The sequence below is a fragment of the Salvelinus namaycush genome, chromosome 24 (assembly GCF_016432855.1).
Source record: "Salvelinus namaycush isolate Seneca chromosome 24, SaNama_1.0, whole genome shotgun sequence".
NCBI classification, from domain to species: Eukaryota; Metazoa; Chordata; class Actinopteri; order Salmoniformes; family Salmonidae; genus Salvelinus; species Salvelinus namaycush.
Window position 1 is genome coordinate 30,110,951 of NC_052330.1, and position 13,536 is coordinate 30,124,486.

The 13,536-nt window shown below is 44.0% G+C and overlaps 1 protein-coding gene across 1 annotated transcript in view; it reads left to right on the top strand.

Moving 5' to 3' along the window:
- Nucleotides 1-13,536, top strand: part of LOC120019386 (dynein heavy chain 8, axonemal-like) — a 52,068-nt gene that overhangs the window by 36,520 nt on the left and 2,012 nt on the right. The window contains 26 exon segments of the mRNA XM_038962674.1: nucleotides 1,501-1,654; nucleotides 3,497-3,661; nucleotides 3,849-4,075; nucleotides 4,241-4,359; nucleotides 4,498-4,601; nucleotides 4,737-4,913; nucleotides 5,138-5,305; nucleotides 6,281-6,496; nucleotides 7,177-7,314; nucleotides 7,441-7,568; nucleotides 7,761-7,932; nucleotides 8,170-8,325; nucleotides 8,522-8,677; nucleotides 8,791-8,973; nucleotides 9,116-9,221; nucleotides 9,402-9,654; nucleotides 11,015-11,205; nucleotides 11,319-11,440; nucleotides 11,549-11,667; nucleotides 11,826-12,028; nucleotides 12,115-12,188; nucleotides 12,289-12,441; nucleotides 12,620-12,775; nucleotides 12,876-12,992; nucleotides 13,076-13,177; nucleotides 13,294-13,454. Of these exon segments, the coding sequence (XP_038818602.1) occupies nucleotides 1,501-1,654; nucleotides 3,497-3,661; nucleotides 3,849-4,075; nucleotides 4,241-4,359; nucleotides 4,498-4,601; nucleotides 4,737-4,913; nucleotides 5,138-5,305; nucleotides 6,281-6,496; nucleotides 7,177-7,314; nucleotides 7,441-7,568; nucleotides 7,761-7,932; nucleotides 8,170-8,325; nucleotides 8,522-8,677; nucleotides 8,791-8,973; nucleotides 9,116-9,221; nucleotides 9,402-9,654; nucleotides 11,015-11,205; nucleotides 11,319-11,440; nucleotides 11,549-11,667; nucleotides 11,826-12,028; nucleotides 12,115-12,188; nucleotides 12,289-12,441; nucleotides 12,620-12,775; nucleotides 12,876-12,992; nucleotides 13,076-13,177; nucleotides 13,294-13,454 (4,020 nt within the window).

Genomic DNA, 13,536 nt, shown 5'->3' on the forward strand with positions numbered 1-13,536 from the left:
AGTCGTGCCTGGCACTGCAGTCATGAGTGAACAGGGAGTACAGGAGGGGGCTGAGCACACACCCCTGAGGGGCCCCTGTGTTGGGGATCAGCGTGGCGGATGTGTTGTTACCTACCCTTACCAGCTGGGGGCAGCCTGTCAGGAAGTCCAGGATCCAGTTGCAGAGGGAGGTGTTTAGTCCCAGGGTCCTTAGCTTATTGATGAGCTTTGAGGGCACAATGGTGTTGAACGCTGAGCAGTAGTCAATGAATAGCATTCTCACATAGGTGTTCCTTTTGTCCAGGTGGGAAAGGGCAGTGTGGAGTGCAATAGAGACTGTATCATCTGTGGATCTGTTGGGGCGGTATGCAAATTGGAGTGGGTCTAGGGTTTCTGGCATGATGGTGTTGATGTGAGCCATGACCAGCCTTTCAAAGCACTTCATGGCTACAGACGTGAGTGCTACGGGTCAGTAGTCATTTAGGCAGGTTACCTTAGTGTTCTTTTGCACAGGAACTATGGTGGTCTGCTTGAAACATGTTGGTATTACAGACTCAGACAGGGAGAGGTTGAAAATGTCAGTGAAGACACCATGCGGCCTTGTGAATGTTGACCTGTCTAAAGGTCTTACTCACATCGGCTGCGGAGAGCGTGATCACACAGTCTTCCCGATACAGCTGGTGCTCTCATGTATGTTTCAGTGTTATTTGCCTCGAACCGAGCATAGAAGTAGTTTAGCTCGTCCAGTAGGCTCGTGTCACTGGGCAGCTCTCGGCTGTGCTTCCCTTTGTAGTCTGTAATGGTTTGCAGGCCCTGCCACATCCGACGAGCGTCAGAGCCGATGTAGTACGACTCAATCTTAGTCCTGTATTGACGCTTTGCCTGTTTGATGGTTCGTCGGAGAGCATAGCGGGATTTCTTATAAGCTTCCGGGTTAGAGTCCCGCTCCTTGAAAGGGGCAGCTCTAGCCTTTAGCTCAGTGCGGATGCTGCCTGTAATTCATGGTTTCTGGTTGGGGTATGTACGTATGGTCACTGCGGGGACGACGTCATCGATGCACTTATTGATGAAGCCAATGACAGATGTGGTGTACTCTTCAATGCCATTGGAGGAATCCCAGAACATATTCCAGTCTGTGCTAGCAAAACAGTCCTGAGGTTTAGCATCTGCTTCATCTGACCACTTTTTTATTGATCTAGTCACTGGTGCTTCCTGCTTTAATTTTTGCTTGTAAGCAGGTAACAGGAGGATAGAATTATGGTCAGATTTTCAAAATGGAGGGCGAGGGAGAGCTTTGTATGCATCTCTATGTGTGGAGTATAGGTGCTCCAGAGTTATTTTCCCTCTGGTTGCACAGGCATTTAAATTAGGCAAGTCAGTCTCAAAACCGGCTGTATGGTATTGAACATGTATTTATATTCCTGTCTGAAGTATAATAGTAATTAATTGATGCTCCATATACTAAGGAGATAATGGGAGTCCAGCTGAGAATTGGTCCCTAATGCCCCTGTTTCCTACTAGGACGTACAACATCAGCAACCTGATGGACGACCTGAAGGTCCTTTACAGAACAGCCGGGGCAGACGGCAAAGGCATCACCTTTATCTTCACAGACAACGAGATCAAGGATGAGGCCTTCCTGGAGTACCTCAATAACGTGCTCTCATCTGGGGAGGTGATCAATTTATTTTTATTTTTTTGCAATTTCTTAGGGGGTAGATCAGCTTTAATAATGCAGATAGATTGTAGCTTCCATCAATGTAATTGTCTGCATCATTTCCAATCCCCCATATATTTTGGGGTAAATATATACAGTATATATACAATACCAGTCAAAAGTTTGGACACACCTACTCATTCCAGGGTTGTTCTTTATTTTTATATTTTCTACATTGCAGAATAATAGTGAAGACATCAACACTATGAAATAACACATATGGAATCATGTAGTAACCAAAAAAGTGTTAAACAAATCAAACTATATTTTATATTTGAGATTCTTCAAAGTAGCCACCCTTTGCCTTGATGACAGCTTTGCACACTCTTGGCATTCTCTCAACCAGCTTCATGAGGTAGTCACCTGGAATCAATCAATCAAAGGTATTTATAAAGCCCTTCTTACATCAGCTGATGTCACAAAGTGCTGTACAGAAACCCAGCCTAAAACCCCAAACAGCAAGCAATGCAGGTGTAGAAGCACAAGCAATGAATTTCAATTAACAGGTGTGCCTTGTTAATGTGAGAGAAAAGAGAAAAGAGAGAAAAGACATGAAGGTCAGTCAATCCGGAAAATGTCAAAAACATTTAAAGTTTCTTCAAGTGCAGTCGCAGAAACCATCAAGCGCTATGATGAAACTGGCTCTCATGAGGATTGCCACAGGAAAGGAAGACCCAGAGTTACCTCTGCTGCAGAGGATAAGTTCATTAGAGTTACTAGCCTCAGAAATTGCAGCCCAAATAAATGCTTCACAGAGCTCAAGTAACAGACACATCTCAACATCAACTGTGCAGAGGAGACTGCATGAATCAGGCGTTCATGGTCGAATTGCTGCAAATAAACCACTACTAAAGGACACCAATAAGAAGAAGAGACTTGCTTGGGCCAAGAAACACAAGCAATGGACATTAGACCGGTGGAAATATGTGCTTTGGTCTGATGAGTCCAAATTTGAGACTTTTGGTTCCAACCGCTGTGACTTTGTGAGACGCAGAGTAGGTGAACGGATGATTTCCGCATGGAGGAGGTAGTGTGGGGGTGTGGGGGTGCTTTGCTGGTGACACTGTCAGTGAATTATTTAGAATTCAAGGCAAACTTAACAAGCATGGCTACCACAGCATTCTGCAGCGATATTCCATCCCATCTGGTTTGCGCTTAGTGGGACTATAATTTGTTTTTCAACAGGACAATGACCCAACACACCTTCAGGCTGCGTAAGGGCTATTTGACCAAGAAGGAGAGTGATGGAGTGCTTCATCAGATGACCTGGCCTCGACAATCACCCGACCTCAACCAAATTGAGATGGTTTGGGATGAGTTGGACCGCAGAGTGAAGGAAAAGCAGCCAACAAGTGCTCAGCATATGTGGGAACTCCTTCAAGACTGTTGGAAAAGCATTCCACATGAAGCTGGTTGAGAGAATGCCAAGAGTGTTCAAAGCTGTTATCAAGGCAAAGGGTGGCTACTTTGAAGAATCTAAAATACATTTTGATTTGTTTAACATTTTTTTGGTTACTATATGGTTCCATATGTGTTATTTCATTGTGTTGATGTCTTCACCATTATTCTACAATGTAGAAAATAGTAAAAAAATAAATAAGAAAAAACCCTTGGAATGAGTAGGTGTCCAAACGTTTGACTGGTACTGTATATATACATATATTTTTGAAATATATTTTCCTTTATTATTTTCCCCTGTAATCAAGTTACTCTAATGTTATCTATCATTATTCTAAAGCTACTCTAGTAAAAGAAAATGTGCAATTCTTCATTCTTAATTATTATGCTTGTTGTGTGCAGGTGTCCAACCTGTTTGCTCGTGACGAGCTGGACGAGATCACTCAGAACCTCATTGGTGTAATGAAGAAAGAGTTGCCTCGCGTCCCGCCCACCTTCGACAACCTGTACGACTACTTTATCTCCCGAGCCAGGAAGAACCTGCACGTGGTTCTTTGCTTCTCTCCGGTATGATTTAGTAATACCGGAAACATAAAAACACCACCTCCATGATTGTCTCTCAAGAATTCAGGAGTTTGTTATGTAGTATTCCAGAGTAGTTCCATAGAGAGGTTTGCTGGCATCAGCCGTTGAGGGCAGAGTGAAATTACATTTGTTCGTATTCATCCATCCATCCCTTTATTTCCCCTGACAGGTTGGTGAGAAGTTCCGTTCGCGCTCCCTGAAGTTCCCAGGTCTGATCTCAGGCTGTACTATGGACTGGTTCACTCCCTGGCCCAGCGAGGCTTTAGTGGCCGTGTCCCAGTACTTCCTCTCTGACTTCCACATGGTGTGCTCCCCCGAGGTCAAAGCCGCGGTGGTACAGACCATGGGCATATACCATGATAAAGTGTCCGTCACCTGCGAGAGCTACTTTGACAGGTATTGTAGTTGACTGAAGTTGGGAACTCAAATGCAAATCTAGTCTTAAATCCACATTTATATTTATAAATGACAAGAATGTACATGCCAGATAAATGGCATCCATTTCTTATACCCAAGCCTGCCGGAATAACCGCCGTGTGTGTTTTAATTTTTCCACCCCAGGTTCCGAAGAAGAACTCATGTGACCCCTAAATCCTACCTGTCTTTCATCAATGGATACAAGACGGTATACAGTGAAAATTACAACTTTATCAACACACTGGCTGAGCGCATGAATGTTGGTATGGAAATCCAATTGAGTGGCTACTAGCTAAGGCATAATGATGAACTTCGAACTAACTGCTTATTATATTGTAAAGAAAATAAATGTTGGGATTTCTTGTCAGATTGCAGTGTTGTGTAAATGCTTTGTATTGCAGGTCTGACCAAACTGTTGGAGGCTAGCGAGTCTGTGGCTCAGCTGTCCAAAGACCTGGTTGTTAAGGAGAAAGAGCTGGCTCTAGCCTCCATCAAAGCAGACAAGGTAAATGGGAAATAAAATAGAAACCATAAAAATAGAATTTCATTATATTTCTATGTAGGAATCACCCTTTCACATCCATTCACAGAATACATGCATGTAAAGTTTGCCTGCTGATTTGTTGTCTTGTCTGTACAGGTGCTGGCAGAGGTGACAGTAAGCGCTGAAGCAGCCACCATCGTAAAGGCTGAGGTCCAGATTGTAAAGGACAGAGCCCTGAAGATTGTGGAGGGCATTGAGAAGGAGAAAGCCTTTGCAGAGGTCAAGCTGAAAGCAGCTAAACCGGCTTTAGAGGAGGCAGAGGCCGCTCTGAATGTGAGTCTTACTGTACATGAAAAGATCCATTTGAAAAACAAAAAATATATATATTTTGGGCCATTTGAAATTGTTTCTTGTCATTTCGGGTCATGTTCAGTAGGTAACAAAACAGAAGAAAAAGGACTGAAATAGGGATAGTACTACCGCAACCTTTTTCCTTTTGCAAAATGTTTTCTGTTACATTCCCTAATGATCTCAACTCTGTTATATATTCTCCTTAGACCATTAAAGCGGCTGACGTAGCCACGGTGAGGAAGCTGGCCAAACCTCCCCACCTCATCATGAGGATCATGGACTGCTGTGTGCTGCTCTTCCAGAAGAAGCTGGACACCATCACCATGGACCCAGAGAGGCCCTGCCACAAGCCCTCCTGGGGAGAGGCACTCAAGGTCAGAAAGCCTCCATTCTAGACTCTACCAGACTCATAGATCTCTACATCTCTCTATGTATGACTCTGGTTATAATAGTACAACAAAATAGAATAGAAGAGGCCTTGATATATTGTCCTCGGAGAAGAATATTATTTTTACCAAGATTTTACACTATACACCACATCAAACCATCAGATAATCACTCAGACGTTACATTTACATTCCCAGTCCCGTCTCTGTATATTGATTTGATTTGTTGTAGCTAATTGTTTGGTTTGTTGTAGCTAATGTCTTGGTTTGGTTTGTTGTAGCCGTCTTGGTTTGGTTTATTAGAGCTGTCTTGGTTTGGTTTGTTGTAGCTAATGTATTGGTTTGGTTTGTAGTAGCTATTGTATTGGTTTGGTTTGTTGTAGCTAATGTCTTGCTTTGATTTGTTGTAGCTAATGTCTCGGTTTGGTTTGTTGTAGCTAATGCCCTGGTTTGGTTTGTTGTAGCTAATGTATTGGTTTGGTTTGTTGTAGCTAATGTATTGGTTTGGTTTGTTGTAGCTAATGTATTGGTTTGGTTTGTTGTAGCTCATTTCTTGGTTTGGTTTGTTGTAGCTCATTTCTTGGTTTGGTTTGTTGTAGCTAATGTCTTGGTTTGGTTTGTTGTAGCTAATGCCCTTGTTTGGTTTGTTGTAGCTAATGTATTGGTTTGGTTTGTTGTAGCTAATGTATTGGTTTGGTTTGTTGTAGCTAATGCCATTGTTTGGTTTGTTGTAGCTAATGTATTGGTTTGGTTTGTTGTAGCTCATTTCTTGGTTTGGTTTGTTGTAGTTCATTTCTTGGTTTGGTTTGTTGTAGCTCATTTCTTGGTTTGGTTTGTTGTAGCTAATGTCTTGGTTTTGGCCAAAGCCCCCCTCCCCCTCTATGTGCTTTAGCTTATGAGCTGTGTCCTTTGTGTTACTTCAATTGCCGGCCTTCTGTATTTTCTTTAAATTTGCCTTTGTAGCTGATGAGCGCCAGTGGTTTCATGGCGTCACTGCAGCAGTTCCCCAAGGACAGCATCAACGAGGAGATGGTGGAGCTACTGCAGCCCTACTTCCAGATGGAGGACTACACGTTTGAGTGTGCCAAGAAAGTGTGCGGCAACGTGGCAGGCCTGCTCTCCTGGACCTCCGCCATGGCCACCTTCTTCGGCATCAACAAGGAAGTGCTGCCACTCAAGGTACGGGGAACATAAGCTGAATGATTCTACCCTCCATGAAGTAGCATGGGAACACTATTTGTGTGTGTGTGTGATCCGATATATTGGAGTGTTGGGCCAGTAACCGAAATGGACCTGCTGGATTGAATCCCCGAGCTGACAAGGTAAAAATCTGTCGTTCTGCCACTGAGCTAGGCAGTTTAACCCACTGTTCACTGGGCACCGATGACGGATGTCGATTAAGGCAGTCCCCCGCTGTCACGTGACTAGGGTGGGCATTCTTTATTTCTATGTTTTCTATTTCTTTGTGTTTGGCCGGGTGTGGTTCTCAATCAGAGGCAGCTGTTTATCATTGTCTCTGATTGAGAACCATACTCAGGTATCTCTTTTTTCCACCTGTCTTTGTGGGAAGTTAACGTTGTTTGATGGCACTTAGCCTTAAGCGTCACGGTTTGTTTTGGTATTGTTTATTGTTTTGTTGGCGACATCTACTATTAAAAGTATGTACGTTCACCACGCTGCACCTTGGTCCTCTTCTTTTCACGGCCGTGACACCCGCACCTTTCTGATTCAGAGGGGTTGGGTTAAATGTGGAAGACACATTTCAGTTGAATTCATTCAGTTGTACAACTGACTAGGTATCCCCCTTTTCCTTTTGATAAGCATTGTGAACAGTAGTTTTTCTCCACGTGTGTGGACAGGCTAACTTGATTATTCAAGAGGGCAGACTGTCAATAGCCAATTCCGAGCTAGCAAGTGCTCAGTCTCAGCTGGATGAGAAACAGGCCGAGTTGGACAAAGTACAGGCCAAGTTCGATGCTGCTATGAAAGAGAAACAGGTGAGGTCCAATCCTTAAAAAATAATGTATTCTTAAATTAGGAATATTGCAAAATAAATATAAATATATAGATAGAATAGCAGAATAGAATGTAGTTCAAATAGTTGATTTTGTGATGCTTTACAGGATTTGCTGGACGATGCAGAGATGTGCAGGAATAAAATGGTGGCAGCGTCAGCACTCATTGATGGGCTTAGTGGAGAGAAAGTGCGCTGGACAGAGCAGAGCAAACAGTTTAAATCACAGATCAACAGGCAGGTTACAGATAAGAGAGGGATAGCATCAAGTTTCTTTACTTTCAGTGTTTTGACTGAAGTCATTGTTACTATGTACAAAGATTTCATGCAATGTAATACAATAAACTACAGACAATATCAATGCTCAGTTCTTTCCATCAGAGGCTTTTCAATGTGACCCTTGACCATCTGTTGTCGTCTCTTGGATAGACTCGTAGGGGATGTCCTCCAGCTCACTGGCTTCCTGTCGTACTGTGGACCCTTCAACCAGAACTTCCGCAACATGCTCCTAAAGGACATCTGGGAAGCAGAGCTCCGCAAGAGGAAAATCCCTTTCACTGATAACCTCAATATTATCTCTATGCTGGTGGACCCCCCTACTGTAAGAAAAGATCATGAACGCAGTAGTGAATTTAATTTTCCTTTTGAGTTGCAAACAAAACAGGCATCGACAAAATTTGCATTTGAATCCCAGAGGATAACACGTTAAAATATTAATATTAATTATTTCCAAAGTGGTTCTTAGTATCCATTTCACTGAACTAGAAGTTGTACGAAATGTGTTTTGTTATGCCCCAAAGCACCACACTGAAACATCCTTTCCTTTTCTGTGTGTCAGATAAGCGAGTGGAACCTACAGGGACTGCCTGGAGACGACTTGTCAGTGCAGAACGGCATCATCGTGACCAAGGCTACGAGGTTCCCTCTCCTCATCGACCCTCAGACCCAGGGCAAGGCGTGGATTAAAAAGAAAGAAAAAGCCAATGATCTGCAGGTAAGCCACTCACTTCTCACATTCACACTCTTACAAACAAACCCATTTTATTCCCAAGAACTCATGACTGGCCATGTTTAGTAGGTAGAAAGTGTTTTAAAACAGAATGAAACTGGGAGGTACTACATGAATGTATCCAATAGGAACACACCATTTTGTTTTCCCCTACTGAACACGACCATGATATCTCTTGCAGGTCACGTCCCTCAACCACAAGTACTTCCGTACCCACCTGGAGGACAGTCTGTCGATGGGACGACCGCTGCTCATCGAGGACGTCCGAGAGGATCTGGACCCCGCCCTGGACAACGTGCTGGAGAAAAACTTCATCAAGTCCGGCTCCACCTATAAGGTACATACCACAGCTCTCAGATCAGTTCACCATGAAATGTAGCGAAATCCGTTTGGATGCCAAGCTAATTGGGAAATTAAGCTCCCATTCAAACCTGTGCTCATTGGTTGTAGGTGAAAGTGGGAGACAAGGAGACCGACGTGATGGATGGCTTCCAGCTCTACATCACCACCAAGCTGCCTAACCCGGCGTACACGCCCGAGGTCAGCGCCAAGACCTCCATTATAGACTTCACTGTCACCATGAAGGGTCTGGAGAACCAGCTGCTGGGCCGAGTCATCCTCACCGAGAAATACGTAAGCCTTCATTAACACTTTATAAACCATTCATAACCCCTTTGTAAAACCTATGTGAACATTTTCCCTCAGGACTTCAGAGGCATTGGTTTTGGTGTTGTCGGCAATACGTTACATGGATGCTCTGATGGTACTGTAACAGGAGCTGGAGGCAGAGAGAGTCAAGCTAATGGAGGATGTGACGGCCAATAAGAGGAAGATGAAGGAGTTGGAGGATAACCTGCTGTACAAGCTCAGCTCCACCAAGGGTATTGACTCCTAGGATAAACAAATCATATTAAGTGTTACATCTGATGTTTGGGTAATGTTTCAGATACTCAGACTGCTCAATCTGCATGTTTGTGTGTGTGGTGTCTGTCTGTGTTTATGTGTCTTTCTGTGTGTTTCTGTCTATGTGTGGGTGCATGCGTGCATCTGTGTGTGTCAAGGTTCCCTGGTGGATGACGAGTCCATGATTGGCATCCTGTCGGTAACCAAGCTGACGGCGGCCGAGGTGAGCGAGAAGCTGCACGTGGCAGCCGAGACGGAGGTGAAGATCAACACGGCTTCAGAGGAGTACCGGCCGGCTGCCTCGCGTGGCAGCATCCTCTACTTCCTCATCACTGAGATGAGCATGGTCAACGTCATGTACCAGACCTCCCTGGCACAGTTCCTCAAGATCTTTGACCTCTCAATGGCCAAGTCAGTACCAGGGATGGGATTTTTCCTGATTAATCAGGAATTCCTGCTTTTCAGATATTTATCCTTCATACAAATATATTAGAAATGGACCTATCCCAAAATCCAAATTTTCCTGATCAAATCCCTCAGTACACAGAACACATAGCAAATTCACCCACTTGTTTACCCTTTAATAATTTTTTTGATCAAGTTTGTGTACACTCACATTATATCAGTCCATACCAGGGGTCTCCAACCTTTTCTAGCAAGAGAGCTACTTTTAAGAAATAAAACATGTCGCGAGCTACTCTTTTTCTTCTAGCTTTCAAATAGGCACATTCTTCTCTTCTCCTCTCCCCTGTAACTCTTTCCCAGGTCCTTAGTGTACAAGAGAAAGCAGTGCACTATGTTTTCTCCCAATATACCTGGTAAAATAAGGGTTCATAAGCAACTCTGCTTTTCTTTCCCCAAATTATGTTATCAGTTAAATTTTTTCCTGGTTTTTGATTTTGTTTTGTTTTTCACTTTCAAAAATTACACTTGTTCATGCAGGTTTGACACAAACCGGTCCACCTGGCACCTACTACCATACTCAGTTCAAAGGCACTTAAATCTTTTGTCTTGCCCATTCACCCTCTAAATGACACACATACACAATCCATGTCTCAATTGTCTCAAAAATCCTTCTTTAACTTGTCTCCTCCCCTTCATTTATACTGATTGAAGTGGATTTAGCAAGTGACATCAATAAGGGATCATAACTTTCACATGATCAGTCTATGTCGTGGAAAGAGCAGGTGTTCTTAATGTTTTGTATACTCAGTGTACTTCTGCCAGGTAAGCCTACTTTGCAGTTAGCATTTAATTGAGAATGTTTTGGGGAAAGTATTTCAGTCAACCCAGAAGACGGTTATCACATCAACTGGCAACACACGGAGTGATTGACATATGCACACATCACACAGACAGACAGTGGCAGTATTGCTGAAAGTAATTGGCAGATATTGTGTTAGGTTTGGCTTTTTAGCCAATAGTGGTTAACCAAGGGTGGGATAATGACAATGCTGCGTTGATTAGATAGGCACCGCAAGCTCCCAGCTACTGTCTGATATTTGTGCTATTTTTTTTATGACCGTTTGTGGTGGAACACTCGAAAATTGCTTGTACTTTCAGAATTGTTTGCCGAGCTACTCATAGGTGGGCTGGGAGCTACTGGTAGCTTGTGATCGACCTGTTAGAGACCCTTGGTCCATACAAACGGAAAAAGATGAGCCTGACAAATGGCATAGGCCTAAATCTAAATACACAACAGCGTTTATAAATGTATAAAAGAACAACCTCTAGATTTGAACCTTTTATTGTTTGTTTTTTCCTCATGCAGGTCAGACAAGTCTCCTCTCACTCAGAAGCGTATTGCTAACATCATCGAGTACCTGTCCTTCGAGGTGTTCCGCTACACGGTCCGAGGGCTTTACGAAAACCACAAGTTCATCTTCACCCTGCTGTTGGCGCTCAAGATCGACCTGCAGAAGAACAACGTCAAGCAGAACGAGTTCCAGATCCTCATCAAAGGTATCAGATCCTCACTACTGATCCTAGTTAACAGATCTCTGTATAGGTAGCAGTGTAGGAAAAAAGTAATGGTTTAGTAGTAGTACATATGTAATGTTCTCTGTGTGTTATAGGGGGTGCTGCTTTAGACCTGAAGGCGTGTCCTTCCAAGCCGTTCCGTTGGATCCTGGATCTGACCTGGCTCAACTTGGTGGAACTCAGCAAACTGTCACAGTTCACTGAGATCATGAACCAGGTGGGGCTGAACACTACAGTACCCTTTATTAATTCTATCATTAGCAATGGTCACAGCTTTGTCTGAGGAGTACACTGCATTGACTTTACTTCTCTATTCATCTTATAGGTGTCTCGTAATGAGAAGGGCTGGAAGGTGTGGTTTGACATGGACAACCCTGAGGATGGTGTGATTCCTGATGGATACAACGACTCCTTGGATGTCTTCCATAAACTACTGCTCATCAGGTGAGCTCCTGCTTCTCAACATCAATATTTTACACGTATTTTTTTTTTTACTAAGTCCTTTGTAGGCCTCTTACAAGCCTGTTATAAACAGATCTCTCTTGAGGTTGTGGCTAGCGCATTCAGGTTCGAACCCAGGTTTGGTTGTACTCTCCTCACAGATCATGGTGCCCTGACCGCACCCTGTCCCAGGCCAGGAAGTACGTTGGAGACTCGATGGGCATGAGGTTCGCTGAGCCTGTCATCCTGAACCTGGAGAGTACCTGGGAGGAGAGCGACACCCGCACCCCCCTCATCTGCTTCCTCTCTATGGGCTCTGATCCCACCAACCAGATCGACGCTCTGGCCAAGAAACTCCGGCTAGGTTAGCCCTATGCCTATCACCCTGAATGAATCACTAACAAGTCACTGACAATACTGTCATTGTGATATTGTGTTTATTTGTTGCAGAGTTCAGAGCGATATCAATGGGCCAAGGTCAGGAGATCCATGCAAGAAGGCTCTTACAGATGTCAATGACACAAGTGAGGGCTTCTGACATTCAACTCTTTGTAAATAAATGTAGTATACAGCATATACAAATGTTTTCACATAGCTAAAAGTGTTTGTGTGTGTACACACAAGGGTGGCTGGGTCCTGCTCCAGAACTGCCATCTGGGCCTGGAGTTCATGGATGAGCTGCTGGAGACCGTCACCACAGTGGAGACCATGCACGACAGCTTCAGAGTGTGGATCACCACCGAGCCCCACGACCGCTTCTCCATCACCTTGTTACAGGTAAAGGCCCTGTATACACCTACACAGACAAGACCAGTAATCTCCCCAACAATATTACATTCTCCATGTGAAACGGACCTATCCCCTAGCCAAAATCCAGAATTGCTATATTGTCCTAATCACATCCCTTATGTCTAAGAATAAATATTTACTGACATGATTATTTTCTTTCTTCCAGTCCTCTATCAAGTTCACCAATGATCCCCCCCAGGGGGTGCGGGCTGGCTTGAAGCGTACGTTTGCCGGAATCTCTCAGGATCAGCTGGAAATCTGCAACCTGCCCATGTGGAAACCCATGCTTTACAACGTAGCCTTCCTACACACTGTGGTGCAGGTACAGACTCAGCCCACTGTCTTGATACATTCATATTTCAAGATATATACTGTATTTAATGTAATTTACTGATTTTGCCTGGTCTGTTACTCTGTTGTAGGAACGTCGTAAATTCGGGCCCCTGGGTTGGAACATCCCGTATGAGTTCAACTCGGCCGACTTCACAGCCAGTGTGCAGTTTGTCCAGAACCACTTGGATGAATGCAGCCCCAAGAAGGTACTATCAAAATAGTCTAGGTCTATCTGAAGCTACAGTGACTATAGTGTGCTCACAGACCTACACGTAACGTTTTTCTCCAGGGTGTCTCATGGGTCACGGTGCGTTACATGTTAGGGGAGGTGCAGTATGGAGGAAGGGTCACTGATGACTACGACAAGCGGCTGCTCAACTGTTTCTCTCGGGTAATGACATTTTCCTTTTCAGTTAACGCAACTGTCTTGATAAATCTGTTGTACATGTGGGTAATCATGTGGGAAGCACAGACTTTGTGTTCTAAGCATCATGTGTTCCCCAACAGGTGTGGTTCAATGACAAGATCTTTGAGCCGACGTTCTGCTTCTACACTGGATACAAAGTGCCTGTGTGTAAGACAGTGGAGCAGTACATGGAGTACATCGCCACCCTGCCTGCACTGGACACACCTCAGGTCTTTGGTCTGCATCCCAACGCAGACATTACGTAAGACACCGTTGATCATCACAACGCTTCTCTCTTATCATTTCTATGCTGTGTGTTAGTCTTAATACTCAATATGAATACA